Source organism: Rosa rugosa, chromosome 1 (genome assembly GCF_958449725.1).
Source record: "Rosa rugosa chromosome 1, drRosRugo1.1, whole genome shotgun sequence".
In the NCBI taxonomy this organism is placed as follows: domain Eukaryota; kingdom Viridiplantae; phylum Streptophyta; class Magnoliopsida; order Rosales; family Rosaceae; genus Rosa; species Rosa rugosa.
The window spans coordinates 36,325,953-36,343,996 of record NC_084820.1 but is presented as its reverse complement, the minus strand read 5'-3'; the positions used below and the strand labels follow the sequence as shown (position 1 = coordinate 36,343,996).

General features: G+C 37.9%; 1 protein-coding gene across 1 annotated transcript; it reads left to right on the top strand.

The window, feature by feature from the left end:
- Window positions 1-2,929: 2,929 nt before the first annotated feature.
- Window positions 2,930-4,139, top strand: LOC133726877 (uncharacterized). The gene is made up of 2 exons (XM_062154516.1): window positions 2,930-3,515; window positions 3,828-4,139. Exons 1-2 carry the CDS (start codon window positions 3,198-3,200, stop codon window positions 4,137-4,139), a joined length of 630 nt encoding a protein of 209 aa, XP_062010500.1. The 5' UTR covers window positions 2,930-3,197.
- Window positions 4,140-18,044: the final 13,905 nt, after the last annotated feature.

Here is an 18,044-nt window from a genome sequence, read left to right as displayed (position 1 = left end):
CTTAGAGTTAAGAGAGCGAGGTGGAGGTGAAGGAACGTCCTGAAGGCAACCAAGTTGCCGCATCACCCTGTCAGGAGAATAAACAACGGGGAAGATATCCAAGTCTTCCTTATCCTCGCTGATGGACGGGATAAAGTTTGGGCAAACAGTCATGTATAGCTCAACCCGACCTAGAGCTGTAGTACACTGCTCTTCTCTACCAGAAAACGAAAAAGTCTCAAACTCAGAAGACCGGAGATAGGGCTGCCAGATGAAATTATTCACGTCGTCTAACATGCTCGGAGCAAACACAGTCTTATCTTGTCTCCTTTTGAACCAACGACACAGCAGAGGGAGTACCGGCGGCAAATACTCAGTCTGTGCTTGCTTGCTGCCCTCCTTGTCATTATTATACAATTCCAAAGAGAGACTCATGGTCAGGGGCTCCATCTTTAATCCTTTGAACCGTTCCCAGATAAATACTTGCAGAAAGGTGGTAGAAACCAATGTAGTAACTCCACACCGACCAACGCTCTCCAACTCATCAACAACAATATGGTCAAGCAGACGATAAACGTGACCAAGGAACATTGGTCCCAAAGGAAACCTATTGCCGGCTGCTATTGCAATTGACAAGGGAAACAGGCGCTCTTCAACATACTCATAAGAGAACTCAATGAAGACAAATTTCGTCAGCCACAAGGATACACTACTACACAAAGTGAATCAGACGACACGTAACAGACGACATACGACATTTTGGTGTCGTCTGAGTTAGTCAGACGACATGTTAGTTATATTTGTCGTTTGTTCTCAAACTCGGCCAACACATTGTAATCAATTAGAATTTGGTGAAATTGACAACTTTAAGACAACACTTACTGGGACACATGTTGTCTGAGAAATCAGAAAAAATAAAAAAAAATTAATTTACATTTATTTTCTAGCCAAAACACAAATCCCTATCTGCTCAATTCCCTCCCTTAGTCGTATCAAAACAAAAAACTTCCCTCCTTAGTTGAAAAAAATTAGGTCATTCTCCTTCCTTTCACTCTCACCATCTCACCAGCCTATCGAGAGTGAAATCGATACACTCTCGCTCTCACTCTTAGTCCCAATCTCTCTCGCTCTCGCTCTCGCTCTCGCTCTCACCTCTCACTTTCGCTCTCACTCTCTCTCTCTCTCCGCCGGTCCAGCTCAAAGTCGCATGTTTTTGATCCCACCTAAATCTAGCCGGCCCACAATACGAGCTCAAACTTCCTGCAGGAGATTACGATCCCACCTAAATCTAGTCGCTAACCCTAATCCCTCATTCCCTTAGCCTCTATTCGAGATTTCGACTGACCCTGACCCTCAGCCTCTCTTCGACTCACTCCCTCTGTCCCTCAGTTTCAGTCGCCGCCGACCCACCGCAAAGTTCGACGGTTCGGCCTTATCTCTAAGCTAGCCTCTCAGTCTCAGTCTTCCTATTCGTAATCTCGAACCGCTGAACCGCCGACCCACGGCTTTGCTTCGACCCACTGTAAGTAAACCTTCTCTCTATACTTCATTGTTGGGATGTTGGTCTCCGATCCATCGATCTCCAGTTAATAGATTTGATTATTTGAAATTTCATCTCACAACTCTCAATCTCCCTCAGTCCCTCATCTGAAATTTCATGAACCCAGTAAGTCAAGTAACCAATTATTTCAATTTTCAACCCATTCTCAGTAACTAACTCTCTGTTTTTGATTAAATAGTCTTAAATCTTACTCTTGGAGAGTTGGAGTCTTGGGGAGAGCGGAGGCCGGAACTCAGGAAGACGAGCAGTCGGAGTAGACAGGAGGAAGGAGGTGAGAAATTGAGAACGTGTGGACTGTGAATCTGTGAGTCTTCATTTGTTTGATTGCTGGGTCAGTGAACAATTTTGAGAGTTGTTATACAATTTTGAGAGTTGAATGAATATGGTTAATGGTTCTAAATGTTTAATGAATGTCTTTGACGTTTTGGGCTGTCTAATTAATCCCCCTATTGCGGCTTTTGTCATCTGCAGACGTGTTAGTGCAATAATGTTTGCGAGAAGTAGTTCTTCTATTTAGACTGCTGGCACTGAAGGGATGATTTGTGAAATCGATTCACTGACAGCAAAGGGCAAGTTATTTAAGATTTTTACTTTTGTGTTTTTTATTTTCTTTCATTGGAATTTAATTGGTTGTCATTTTGAATATTTTTCCTTCTTTCTTTTAATTTGTGCAGTTTCTGTTTAGTCTGGAGTTTGTATATATTGAAGTTAGTACAGCGAATCTTGGTATTATTGTTGGTGTGGCTGCTCTAATTTTGGGATCCAAGAAGTTACCTGAATTGGGCAAGAGGTTATGAAGACTATCAAGAGTTTCTAACTGGTGGGCCTCTCTATCTGGATATGTTTTGTTGGTTTGAAACGTTCATTCCATTAATGACTTAAAATGACAGGTTAACTCATTGTAATGTTTGTTTTGCTCTTTGCTGCCTTCGACATTTTATATCTCTGTATTCGTAGTTTTATAGAAACTGAGGAGTTGTTTGTAGAAGTTGAATTGTGTGCAAGAGGCACATATGTCAACACAAACTACTGTCTAATCTTGCACATATGTCAACACAAACTACTCTCTAATTACTTCGTATCCTTGCTTTGTATTTCAGTCAAGGGAGATTAGAGTTGCTTGGAGAGTGGAGAGCTAAAAGTGGTGTTTTCTTGATTGGCTAGACAAATTTGTCATTCGCCTCTAAGTTCTTTGCTTTGGTTCCACGTACTAAAAGGTAGTTTCGCTATTTTAACATAACATTCAATATGCAACTCTTTTTAAATTTTGAGCAACTGAAATATGAAGAAGAAGTTATTGGCTTTGTTCTTACTATAAAACACTTTCCGGACTAATTTCAGCTATTATCTTTGTTTTAACAAAGCAATGTCCTCAGTTATGCATGTGAACTATTTTGATTTATTTGATAATCACAAGTTATGTTCCATTTTTCTTTCAAGTGAAAAGGAGAGAGCACTTCTGCTATTATTGTAATGACTGGAGAAGCAGAGAAAAACTTTTCTCCCTATATGGTCATATCTATGACTTGGGCCTAACTATCTTTAACAACCTTATCTCCTAGACTAACATAAGGTTCTCAAGGGTTCTGATAACGTGGTACTGCTATATGTGTATCACTAACAGCCCTCCCCAAGTTTAGAGAGCACTCAGCTATGGATGAGGCCCTTTAGTCAATCCTGGACATACAGATTTGAAACTTTTGTTTTTGTCATACAGGTCCAACCTGGACACACGATCCTCGTACATGCAGCAGCTGGTGGAGTCGGATCCCTTTTATACCAGTGGGCTAATGCCCTTGGTGCCACTGTCATCGGAACTGTGCCAACTCAAGAGAAGGCATCTCAAGCCAAGGAAGATGGCTGTCACCATGTCATAATCTATAAGGTTGAGGACTTTGTTGCTCGTGTGATTGAAATAACATCTGGCAATGGGGTTGAAGTTGTCTATGATTCTGTAGGGAAGGATACGTTTGAGGTAACTTGTCTTCATTCTCTACACAGGAAAAAAAAAAAAAAAAAGCAGAACCGAGAGAATTTATTGAGAAAGATCATTCTATGTTCAAATTCTACCCGAGCACGTTTTAGGGTTTTTGGTATTCTTTTCATTTCTTTTAAATGAAAGTTTTCAGACTAATCTTCATCTGATCTTAATCAAGATTTAGGCTAGTTACTTGTAGACAAGAATGAAATTAAGGGTGTGGACTATATCAACTTAACTTGATAAATTAACAAGAAGTTCATTTAAGCCAGTCTCTTTCTGATTGGAGATATTATTGTATATATTTAGGGATCACTGAGATGCTTGAAGTTTCGTGGATACATGGTGAGTTTTGGGCAGTCATCAGGTGCACCAGATCCGGTTCCTCTATCAGCTCTTTCAGTGAAGTCACTGTTCTTGACCAGGCCTACCCTCTTCCATTACACAGCTACTCGAGATGAATTATTAGAGAATGCAAGAGAGGTATTTGCTAATGTTGATAAAGGTACATTGCGGGTTCGAGTAAATCACACCTACCCATTGTTGGTTGCTTGGATTATGTCAAGGTTGTCCAGAATGCTTGAAATTTTGGTTGCTGTTGTTTTACATGTCTTTTGTTGAACAATGACATGTATATGTATTTGGTAGGTTGTTCAGTTGAAACTTTGTTCTATGGATTTGGTAGGACATGAGTTGATGCTTGTACTTTGAATTGATAATGTAAGATTTGCGAGAATGATGTATGAGAATGATGAAGTAAATGACAACTTTGAATTTCATATCTGCCTATTTCCAGATCAATTGTGCAAACTCAAGTCCAACAACATATATATGAATGTAACTGTTGTAGTGCAAACTATCACACAACACAAAAGAAAGGTCCAAATAAAGCTTATTGTCTGAGGAGAATTCAGACAACACTTTTATATACCAACTTGTCATCTTAAGCCATTCAGACAACATAGGCATCCACTAACTTGTCATCTCAAAGATATTCAGACAACATACGGTAATTGAAGATGTAGTCTGAGGTTCACCCGAGACAACACCATATCGAGCAAATTGATATTTGTAATGCATTTCACACAACATTTGGTAATCAAAAATGCTTGTGTGATGTTTACTTCACACATCAGGTCTCATACAATATTGTCGTTGAAAATATTTAGCAGACAACAAAGGCTTGGAAAGATTGTTGTGCTTGGTGAATTTCACTCAACACCCCGACAATAAGCTGTTGTCTGAGTTCATACCCGACAACACACTACCGTCATGAATCGAAATTTGGTAAATTTAGACAACACATATTTAGGTACACATGTTGTGTGAATGACCAGAGAGACGATTAAAAGAGAATGTTGTCTGATGGGGGAGATCAGACAACACGCCAGTTTACAACATCTCCATTTTCATTCAGACAACAGGCTTTTGACTGTTGTCTGATTCACTTTGTGTAGTAGTGATAGCATCGCTTCCAGACGGCAACCAGAATCAATGCCTTTGCCTGGGACAAATACCCCATTTTCGGTAACACCCCAAAAATGCTTCACCCAATTCGAGAAACGACGCTTACTTCCTTTGACGCTGGAAGCCCCTTCTACAAGAACCTGCAACTTCTCTGAGTCAAAATCAAAGCCAAGAGGGTTGACTGAACCAGTAATGGGAAGCCTCATATTGTTCAAAACATCCTCCAAGGTAGGGGTAAACTCTCCCCACTCGCAAACAAAGGTATGCGTGTGAGGATTCCATCTTCGAACTACATGACGAAGAGACTCCACATCCCTGTTGATATCACAACGGGCAGAGATGAATACGGAAGAAAGAACAGCAGCCTCTGAGAGTCTGATTCTCGTGGCCTCATCTTTTAGTTCATAGTCAACCCATTGTGGCCATCCCGTAACTAAACCACAGGGATACTCAAAGTTTATGGGAACTGCCGGATAATCCCCCCTCTCAATCAGAAGCCTGGAAATCTGCTCAAGACTGACATCTCTGGAAGTTTCATAATTGCCTCTAAACTCCTTCTTAAGGCCATCCTCAAGCACAAAGTGATGATCAACTAGACTACGCACCTCAGGAGCCATGACGGGATTAGAAAGATACAGGGATCTGCACATACAATGAGGTGTTTCTTAACAAGAGAAAGAAAGGATAAGCCATTGAATCACAGCACGCTATTCACAAACAATCGGCTTTGAATCAACTAACTATTACATGTCAAGTAAGAGGCCGAGCAAACAAAAAAAAACGAATGAAAGGCACAAGGCCAACGCATTTAATCCAAGCTAACAAGCGCAATTTATGCGATAAACTAAACTATGCAACACCAGGCTACATCATGCTCCATTGCAACCACAGAAGTAAGACTCCACGCATAATGAGCATAACGCAAAAAAAAAAAAAAAACAACAACAATCCAAGCCACTCCATGCTCGGCCAATTCATAATCATACACCAAGCAAAGGGCTAGGCCAAAGATGAAAACACAAGCCCCAACCAAGCTAATAAGCACATCTTATAGGATGAAACAGGCAAACTAACAACAAGCCCCATCATGTTTAATGACAATCACAGCAGTAAAAAAAAAAAAAAGTCCTCCACGCATGAAGCAAAAGGTCAAGTCACTCATACTAAATCAATATATCATTACATCAGGCAGGGAACTAATCAAAACCAAGGCTATTGAGTGCATGCAGCCAAGCCAAGCCAAGAAAAAAAAAATGATGATAATAAATGAATAAATATAGAAGCAAGCTAGGATGCGGGACGGGAAGAAATACTTACAGATCAAAGCATAACAGATCAGGCACAATATGGTCTCGACAGCAGATTAATATAGCCGAAGCCACAAGCGATTGCAATAGCAGAATTGATAACACCAGAATAGGACACGCAACGAATCAATCACGGCAGCGAATCAACAATATCACATCAGCAATAGGCAATCGCAGTTGCAACCTGGTATCGCATTGGCCAAATATGAGATTACGCATTGGCCAAATATGAGATTACAGCAACGACGGGTTTTGAAACAGAAGAGAAGAAAGAAGAAAAGAGACAAAGATGGCAAAGGATGGAGATGGTCAAGCAAAAGAGGATGCAATCTGCTAGGCTTACCAAACGTAGAAGAAAAATCGCAAATTGACTACTTAGCGAGTGCGGTGTGCCCGCTCTGTTTCTTGAGAGAATAAAGGAGCAGGAATGGAGGCTCTCAAGCCAAATAGACTTAAAAGAAGATGAGGTTCTTCCCTTAGATCGAGGGTCCGACTCCTAGAGAAAAGCGTCTCGTGCAAATCAAAATATAAAAGAAAACGAGGAGAAACGGAAACGACTCTACACGCCAGTGCTGTTTTCCTAGAGGAAAAAGTATCTGAAAAGTAGGATTCTTCTCTTCTAACTAGGAGTCCAATGACGGTGAAGGTCTATCGCCACGTGGGAAACCTAATAAGTCATGGATCGTATCAATGAGATACACAAGCCGACTCAACTCTAAAAAAAAAAAAAAAAAAAAAAAAAAGAGGGAAGAGAAAGAGGGTTATATACAATCACTCGATGAGTCTTCAAATTTTTGATTATGTAGCCCGTAACATGGTCACACGAGCTACAAAATCAAGGGGGCTAATGTTGATACCCAAATTTCCACATGTTCGGATTTGACTAAGTGACAGGCAAAGGGAACGAGTCATCGACCTCATTGGGCCTTCAAGCAAGCCCATTTTACAGTAAAAGGGAATTCTCTATTTGACAAGCGATACGAGATGCCTAAAACGATTGACAGGGATTTCCGAATCAACCAACACGCTTATTTATCACGCGATACGCGTAGACCCAAGCTACGTTTGGGGCTCATACGGCGGGATGTGGTGTGGAAGGTAACAGATCATGCGAGGCCCGTCGTTATGATAAGGCCCGTCGGTAATTTCGGGCTTGGGAACCAAAATTCACGCTCCGATGGCCAATATCTTAACAATGGGCTAGTAGAGAGATGAAAGCAAGCCCAACAAGACTTAGAGACCACTAGAGTCATTCCTTACCCAAAGTCCACTACATTAGAACCCGTAGCCCAAAAGGACGATGGAGTCGTCTTCTCCAAATCAAGAATGTGGTTCCGTCAAGTTGCTGCTGGGACTACTACTCCATCCTTTTCGGGTAAGAACCCCAAATCTATACAAAAGCTTCCCAACTCTCATCCTCCAAAATCCTGCCCCAATTTTCGATAATACTTAGGTGTTTGTGATCACAATTTACAATAGCACAAATCAAGGGATTATGATCTCTCAAAAATCACGGCAGCATGAAATCTGGGATTTCCATCGCCGCCTTATACCTGCACCATCGGTCTTTACCCACATGGCCAAAGCAGGCTTTCACTCTTTTGATTTCATAGGGAAAACAAAAGCCGAAGGTTTTAGAATGATCCCATCAAAACTAAGAATACTCTTTCAAAGCCTATGGTTTTTGGCGCAGACCCTCCCCCTCTATCGCCGCTATAAAGGGCGAGTTCGTTGCCGTAGAAAACCAAGCCACAACACCCAAAAACATCAAGCAAGAGATCAAGCTTCATCTCTGATAATCTAGCTATCAATATTCAAACAGCCTTAACCCAAAACCCAGAATCCTGTTGTTGCCGGAACTCTCTCTCTCTCTCTGCTAAACTCTTATGCATCTAGCTCCCACACCCTTCCTGCCTATGAGCCCTGTTCTTATGAACTCAAGTCTAAATCGCTACCAAGTAGCTGCTGTTATCATTAAGCCAAGTAGCTGCTGTTATCGTCAAGCCAAGTAGCTGCTGTTACATTTAACAGGTTACAACGAAGTTGTTCCTGGGACAACCATTGAACGACTATGGGCCTAGTCTCGCACAACTAGGAGGGTCTTGCTGCAAAAAGTCAAAGTCACCCTCACAAACTCAATATTAATCCAATAAACCATGGAAAGCATGGTGCAATAAATTTTATAAATCAAAGCTTATAAAATCATAAAACTCAATAGTTCAAATCATAAATTAAATCTCAATCGGAAAATAATAAAATACAGCATGCATGATTAGTTTAAAAACAAATGTCCACTCACAAATTTGCGGCTACGACGACCGTCCAATAATTTTCTTCTCGAACTCAATCTACATGTCGTCCTGACAAATTGATATTACAATTAACTATTTCTCGATAATCATAACTAAATTGTAAAGCAAATAGAGTAGCCAGTTGTGCACTCTTTGCTAATTGGTGCGTATTAGAATACATAGCATTAGTAGAGACTCCTGATATTATTTTGGGACGTTCTCTTATGACTTATTATAATTTGGGGTTTAGGCACTATGCCCCCCCTGTATTCTATGGTTTCATTAATGGTTATGGCTTAAGGGCAGCCATTTGGCCCTACCTCAAAAAAACAAAAACAAAAATCCCTAAAACCAATAATTCATTGGAAACTCGAAACCATGTCAGAACTGGCTAAAACTTCATATGTTATATTGACTCAATAATTATAACAACATTTCGGAAAATGGGATAAATCCAATGGTCGGATCTTTGATATGCTGTAAGTAGCACACAATTTAACCCTGCAAAATGTAGTTGTCAGTATAGAATAAGTAGGGATCGTTCAAGCCGGGGATTGAGGGTGCACCTGTAATTGCATAAATAATTAAAGAATTAAACTATGTATAAGATATTATTTACAAAAATAAAACAAAGAATAGAAATATATACAAGTAAACACAAATAAGGGGATTTTAGGATTATAAAGTCAAAAATTAAAATAAATAAAATAAAGAAATAAAAGAATCATATAAACACATATAAAATGGTGGAACGTAAGGAACAAAGATCAAAGCCACATCCATATGTGTAACGCCCCAAGCTGCACCTCACCAGCTTAAGCACGTCACAGTGCCGCGAGCCTCTAAAACATAAACCAAACGCTCAATTTACATTCTAGAGAACCGCTAGGCATTTTGTTTGAAAACTTTTCGTATAAACACAGCGGAAGCTACAAATATTTTTGAGGTGAAAACCTGAGTTACTAAAATCTATTTCGTTCGTCCAGAACTTGGAAAAGGATCACACGAAGTATGAATTTCAAGGAAAGGAGAACTCAACCAAAATTGACACAAGGCTACTTATCAACAAGTCTCGGAATACGAAGTTCGAGAAATAGAATTTAGAATAAGGTCCAAACGACGATTTACCGAACTTGTTCCGCACACCCAGCTCCGTCCGCTATTGTCCCATCACCAGTGCACAGTACCTGCATCCACACTGTTGTAGGGGTGAGCATTCGTCCTCGCGGCTCTTACAGGAACTCTACCATGACTAGGTTTGAAACCACTAAATATATATTTGGGATCCCAGTATGAAAACATGCTTAAACCAAATATTTTAAAGAAACGACAAACTTTAATGTTTTTCAACTTGAAAACTGATGCATGAAGCTTAAATAAATACGGCGCCAAATCCAAATATTACCTGATGGCTGATAGGAGCATAAAATGTCACGTTTATAATGTTTAGACCCTATATTTTGCTAAGTTATTTCCTTTAACTTGATCAATTTAACTTAGTTAGTGTTTTTACAGGTAAAATGGAGTCTCAAAGTCCAAAAATGGCTAAGGAAGGCACAAGTGGCGCAGAAATGGAAAGAAATGAAGAAATGGAAGAATCCCAGTTTGACTAGGAAAAGGAATCCCAGTTGAAGTAGGAGTCTGAAGCTGACTTGGACTAGGAGTTCTACTTGGACAAGGAAACCCAATTCTACTCAGATAAGGAAACCTAGTGTGACAAGGAGTCCCTGTGGGATAAGGATTACTCAAGAAGGTTCCGGAAGAGTGTAGAAGCATCTCGGAAAAGGAAGCAGTATTCAACTAGGAAACCTACTTGCATATGGAGTTCTACTCATACTAGGAGAGCCTTGGAACATTCATGAAGAACCTAGAAGTCTCAAGAATGATCATATGCCGTGCACATGGAAGAGAAAGCAACAAGGAATTCGGATTTCAAAGCAATGTGGAGTTTGGATTTCTAGTTGAGTAAGGATTGGAATTTCGTGAGATTCTTGAAGGTTCTAGGGAGTTCTTGACGTTTCATTCTTCAATAAGGCGTGGAAGACATGTGAGAAGCATGTGATGTGAAGGAAAACCGAGTTGGACTTAACTTGTGCATTAAAAGTCAAATCCATTGCAGATTCGGAAATCTGCCTGTGCAGATCAGTCAACTTCAACGGAGCATAGAAAATCGCTCAGAGCTCAGAAAATTATGATCTTTATATGGTTGGAAAGCTACAGATATCTAGTTTCCAGAACTTTTTACAGCTCGTCGATATCTATTTTCTAGAGGAAGTTATGGCCGTTTTAGTGCACTGAGATCAAGTCTGCCGGAAATCTGCTTTGTGCCAAACAAGTCCTAGATCAACACAACTTTGGAGAAACCAAGTAGAAACGAATTGGGAGTGCTTTGAACGTCTTCCTATATATACCTTGTGTGTATGACGTTCAGGGGTAGACAACATCTTTCTCCACAATTTCGTATTCTCACTTGTTCTCTCTAGTTTTCAGGTTTCGCAATCTTCAAGGAGAAAGGCCGTGACCATCCACCTTCCTAGCCGTGATCTTCACTTGTGCACCATCTTGGATCTGCTTTGGACCTTGGGACGTGATCAAGGGTTGTCCACACCATAATCTCATCATGTATTTTCACGGTTTTTGCTTTCTTGTAGTTAGAATTTCTGCTTTGGAAAATTTGTTGTGTAAGCCGAAACTATGATGTGACAAAACTGTTTTCGAAGTATAATTTTGATGTTCTTCTCATGATTGATGTGTTTGTGTGTCCTTTGTCTTGATTAATTGCCGAATATATGGATTGTTGATCTGGTTTTATGCTTCAGTACATGTTAACGATTCTCTAAGTCTGACAAACAATTAGGAAGAATTGCATGTAACTTGCTAGTAATTAGGTTATGCTTTGTAACTCTAATTCGAATAAGTAGTAAAGGCTTGCTTTGAGTCGAAATCAGATTATGCATGTGATGATGAGTTTTGACTTGCTTTGAGTGCTTGGATTTGCATGTCTATTGATTCTTTCTTGTACTTAATGATTTGAAAACGGGATTTTTCATTATTGATATCGAACTTTTCAAAATAAAATTGATTTGGTGCTTTGCTAATTAGATTTAACTTAAGAAAGAAAGTTAAAAGGGACATTGGTTGCTTTGATCTTTTGTGTCTTGGTTGATAGCTTTCCATGTTAATTAAAAGAAAGATAAAGGGATGCATGAATATGTTGTTCTTGATTGGTTCTTGATAAGTTGTTCTTCGAAAATTCTTCTTTTCCCACCTTTGTATAGAAACGATTTTAATCTTTTATTTTTTTTCGAAAATTTCTGTTTTCAATCTTCAAAAAAACCCCCTATCTTTTATGTTAAGTGTTTTTGTATATTTGTAAATAATTAAAATTAACTTAGAGTTTTTAGGTAGCATGTTCATATAAATAATAAATAAAAAATGTTTTTAAATTCGTGAATAGTAATCCGTGAATAGTAAATATGTGTTAGTGTTTTCTAGGAATTAATTTGGTGGTTTTTAGGATTTTGTTTTGTGTTTTTGTGGTGTTCCTATTTTTTAGGGATGCTTTGGTGTTTTTTAGGAAAAGTAGTTAGAGTTAGTTTTGACTTAGTAATTCTTGTTTGACTTGGTCAATAATATGTTTTCTTGTAGATTAAGTAATTCTAATTAGATAATAACTAGTAATCCTTGTTGTATATGGATTCCCAATGTGATATGGACTTGTAAATTGTGTATAAATAGGAGTGGGATTTCCAAAACCTTTTCTAACTTGTTTTCTCTCTAATTTCGTCCTTGTCTATATATATACTTGTATATTTTGTAGTTTCTTTCATTCCTTGCTCTCTAATTCGTGTGAATGTATGTGCTCTCTAACTCTTTGTTGTTTCTTTTGTTGTTCGAAAACTATGCATGTTTATAACTTGTAAAACTTTTATTTTCGTGAAAACTTATATATGTTCTTAATATTTTTTGTAACTTGTGAATTCTTTTCTCTATATGTTTCTCATATGTTAGCACCCTCAATCCCCGGTTTTGAACGATACCCTACTTGCTCTATACTAACGATGATATTTTTCAGGGTTTAAATTGACGATGCTTTTGCACGTATCAATGGCCGGTCCCATAGACCCACTACACGACCTTACCGCAAATTAATTTATCACCAGGTAAGCGTTGCGAGAGTGTCCGCTACCTAGCTACACACTCGGATCGGGTCGTCATTGCGATCGCGCACCGTCCGACCGGTGTAGCTAACCCTCCGGAGGTTTAGGGAATTGAACCCAAGGAAGTCAGTGCCCCTTTCGCCCTCAAACCATCACATTTCTCACGATTTGGTCAGTATGCGTTGCATTTTAACTTAACCAAATCGTACCACTTAACATGCATAATTTTAATAACAATATATATAAGAAAACCACTAACTGAGGAGAGTCCTGGATCCCTACCTGGATTCCAATACTTTCTCTGACGACGCTCAAAGTAAGCCCGCAATTTAACCCTACAAAATGTAGTTGTCAGTATAGAATAAGTAGGGATCGTTCTAGCCTGGGATTGAGGGTACATCTGTAATTGCAAAAACAAGTAAATAATTAATAAAATTAAAAAGTATTATTTACAAAAATAAAACAAAGAATAAAAATATATACAAATTAACATAAAACGGGGGTTTAGAATTAAAATTAAAAATTAAAATAAATAAAATAAAGAAAATGTAAAAACACATATACAAGGGTGGAACGCAAGGAACAAAGATCAAAACCACATACATATGCAACAAATCCAATCACAATTCGTATAGTTGATTTTTTATGTCATGAGAAAGAAGTCGACCATGTGAAACATTAAAAAGCAAACGATTTCCCATATTTTACTTTCCTTCAATATTTAATCTAAGTGAAAGCACCTCAATTAAACCTATTGAACATGCAATCATAGTCTAGAAAGCTAGCTAATCAAGAACACATTCAACGCATGAAGAACAAAGAAAAGATGTCAACCAAAGTGCACAACCTAGTATGAAAAAGTTCATCTATTTGCAATCCTCCTTAATTGATTTCGACTGTTGTCCAAATCCTTCACTACTTAAATCTAGCTCCAATTACATGCATATATCCTAAGTTGGCCACCAAAGAACATAAACATGCAAAAGTTTTCTATAATCCAAAATCAAACAAGCAATCTCACATAAGTAACATATAAATCAACATAAAGAAATCACAAATTTATTTCAAAACATATAAACGGGCTTTAAACTTTACCCTTAACGTCATGTTAACTAGAATTCATAACTCTACGAATCAAACAAAGGAAAATAAAAGAAAGTATGAAATATACCGTGAAAAATGGATGACAAGCCTAGAGACGAAGAACTTGAAGATCCTTGAAAGCAAGCAATCTTCTAGGGACGACACAAGGGTGGATGGCGGCTAGGATCTTGATGTATTGCATGACTTCTTCTCCTCCTTGGTTGAGACGTAGAGCTTCTGAAGACTAGAGAATGGAGAGAATTTTTCTAATGTTTATTTTCTGAGGGAGAGAGGTGTGTTAGTTGTGGTGTTGTGGTGTTCTTAATTGTGTAGAGAATGCTCCTATTTATAGGAGGATGACAACTTAGTCTCCAAGTCTTCAAGATTGATCCACACAGCATCAGCCAATCAGATAATTCCACGTCAGCTTTGCTTTGTCATCCAACCAATGAGAAACCTCCAATTTAACACCTTGATTTAGGGAGATTATTTTTGAATTAATTGCATGATTATTTTTTGATTTATCTCCTCAATTTTGGCCAAGAATGAATTTGGAAATCAAGGAATGTATCTGAACCTGTTTTCAACATTTCTGCTTGTTGCAATCCCTTGAAATTCTCCTTCCTCATCTTTCAAAATCTCCCTTTGGCCATAATCATGCATTTAGGATTTAATTGAGATGTCATTATCCATATATATTCTTGAAATTCGGCCAAAATCAGTTTGCATCTAATACGGACCCAAAATCTGATTTTTAACCATCTTTTCTTGCCAAAAATGACTCCCAATCCATATCACCTTTGTAGATGACGTTTTGAGCTTGTTCTTGGGCTCTCCTAGTCCACCCAGGTATCCTATTGTCATCAGGACTCCTCATTTTTCGCCATTTCTCTTCTTTTTACCTCATCTCTCCGATGTACCTAAAAAATAAAAACTAAATTAAAATTTATTTATTTAAGAAAATAGCTAAGTAAAATATGAGGAAATAATTATTAAAACATCGCATTAAAATGCTCCTATCAAACTCCCCCACACTTTGCTTTTGCTAGTCCCTTATCAAAATCAAAACAAAGAAATTAAAAACAAAGACTCAATGACTGAAGAAATACACTAAGTATAGAAAATGTAAAAGACTCAAGGACACTTAACTCAAAAACTACTAAGCCTTCCAACTATTTGTCTCAGAAATCTCTTACTTTCATAGCATCAAGATTAGCACTCAACCAAGAATCATGTTTAGCCATTCGAGAGTTAATTAAAACATATAATCCACACATACACAAGTAGGACTTGGGTGTAACAATGGTGATGGGGTGGAGCTTAGCATGTTTCAAACAAGTATGATTCATATCCTCACAAGGTATATCCACTCTTTCTTCTCTCAGATGTATGGCAATGCTTAAAAGCTTATAATCACTCAATTATATGTGAGAGAAAATATTTTGAGGCAATCAAATAGCTCACATATGCAATGAAATAAAGAAGCATAGATAGAAGACATTTACGAAAACAAATCCTAAAACAAAAGAGAAAAATTGAAAAATAAAAAGAAATAGGGAAAGAGAAAGCAAATCTGTATTTGTAGACTCCTTCACAGCTGCTTCTGAATTGGGTTGCCTCCCAAGCAGCGCTTGAATTTAAAGTCTTTAAGCCAGACAGTACCTCCATTAAATAAAGTTAGTGACTATAATTAACAAAGAAATACAAGGTATATACAAAAGTAACTATGAATTACAAACTACAAGAGTAAAACGTCACAGTTTCTTACAAGTAAAAAGTGTGAAACAAATAATTAACAAAAGCTTGAATTCTATTATAAACCCTTAACCAAGGTTTAGACGTGTGGCCCAATGGCTCTATCCTTAACACTAGTCGCCCTTCTCAATCTTTTGGTAACGTACTCTTTTTACACAGAGCCAGGTAGTAGAGGAACGATTTTGGCGGAGCTCAGCTCACTTGTTTAGCAGGGGACGAGACCCTTTGCTAGCACTTCTCGTATCCAATCAGCCTATACACCCTGTGCTACTAAGGTTCGCCACATGACGGAGAAGGGTGGATGAATAACATTAACGACAAAGTCCTTCACCTATTCCGTTATGGTTAAAAACTCATAATAAAACTCTCACTCTTATCAACCATTATTATCCACAAAACAACAATTTACACAAGTAAAAAATTCACAAATTTTTTTTTTTACAGACAGGAGTTTAATTTATTTCCAACACTTAGGTACGAGAACATGGAGTCTCGATGTGCAATGGGACTGAAACAGCTACCCTTTTCAAGACTATGTTTTATCCAATATACCTTAGTGTATCACAACATTTTATTTTGTTATAAATATTGTTGATATCGAATCTAATTCCAAGCGGTAAATCAAGGTGGACATACGGCCCAAGTATAGTCGCCTAGACACAAATTCCCTTTTGCATCCTTTGGGCAACCTTACTGAAATGGCCAGGTAGGGGAGGGCGAACACGAGAGGAAAAATCCATTTTGGCATGAGCTACTCCCACATAGTGGTGTAGGCCCATTTGCAAGCACTTCTGGATTCAAAAACTGTCATGAACGTTGTCCCCTTCCTAGACACCATTCCACATAGGCTATACTTACTAAGATGAAAAAGTTCATAAGTGTGAAGACAGTTCAACAAGTGTTAATAAAGACCGCCCTCAACCTTAAGGGACCTGAACTAGGTACCAATAAGGGGTTTAAGCCAATATTAACAAAAGAGACTTCACCTATTCCATTCAATTTCCAACTTACAATTAAAACTCATGTTCAACAATATAAAAAAACATCCTAGTTAATTTACACTAAGTTTCAAACAGTTTATATACAACAATTATAAACAAAAACAAGTGATTTTTCAATCCCCGGCAACGACGCAAAAAATTGACGACGCTCAAAGTAAGCGCGCAATTTAACCCTGCAAAATGTAGTTGTCAGTATAAAATAAGTAGGGATCGTTCTAGCCGGGGATTGAGGGTACACCTATAATTGCAAAAACAAGTAAATAATTAATAAAATTAAAAAGTATTATTTACAATAATAAAACAAAGAATAAAAATATATACAAATTAACATAAAAAGGGGGTTTAGAATTAAAATAAAGAAAATGTAAAAACACATATACAAGGGTGGAACGCAAGGAACAAAGATCAAAACCACATACATATGCAACAAATCCAATCACAATTCCTATAGTTGATTTTTTATGTCATGAGAAAGAAGTTGACCAAGTGAAACGTTAAAAAGCAAACGATTTCTCATATTGTACTTTCCTTCAATATTTAATCTAAGTGAAAACACCAAAATTAAACCTATTGAACATGCAATCATAGTCTAGAAAGCTAGCTAATCAAGAACACATTCAACGCATGAAGAACAAAGAAAAGATGTCAACCAAAGTACACAACCTAGTATGAAAAAGTTCATCTATTTGCAATCTTCCTTAATTGATTTCGACTTTTGTCCAAAGTCTTCACTACTTAAATGTAGCTCCAATTACATGCATATATCCTAAGTTGGCCACCAAAGAACATAAACATGCAAAAGTTTTCTATAATCCAAAATCAATCAAGCAATCTCACATAAGCAACATATAAATCAACATAAAGAAATCACAAATTTATTTCAAAACATATAAACGGGCTTTAAACTTTGTCCTTAACGTCATGTTAACTAGAATTCATAACTCTACGAATCAAACAAAGGAAAATAAAAGAAAGTATGAAATACACCGTGAAAAATGGATGACAAGCCTAGAGACGAAGAACTTGAAGATCCTTGAAAGCAAGCAATCTTCTAGGGACGACACAAGGGTGGATGGCGGCTAGGATCTTGATGTATTGCATGACTTCTTCTCCTCCTTGGTTGAGATGCAGAGCTTCTGAAGACTAGAGAATGGAGAGAATTTTTCTAATGTTTATTTTCTGAGGGAGAGAGGTGTGTTAGTTGTGGTGTTGTGGTGTTCTTAATTGTGTAGAGAATGCTCCTATTTATAGGAGGATGGCAACTTAGTCTCCAAGTCTTCAAGATTGATCCACACAGGATCAGCCAATCAGATAATTCCATGTCAGCTTTGCTTTGTGATCCAACCAATGAGAAACCTCCAATTTAACACATTGATTTAGGGAGATTATTTTTGAATTAATTGCATGATTATTTTTTGATTTATCTCCTCAATTTTGGCCAAGAATGAATGTGGAAATCAAG

Bases quoted from the DNA above. Each gene is read 5' to 3' on its own strand.
- LOC133726877 (XM_062154516.1), top strand. From the start codon at position 3,198: ATGAGGCCCTTTAGTCAATCCTGGACATACAGATTTGAAACTTTTGTT. The intron at 3,516-3,827 runs GTAACTTGTCTT...GTATATATTTAG, and splicing joins TAGGGAAGGATACGTTTGAG to GGATCACTGAGATGCTTGAA.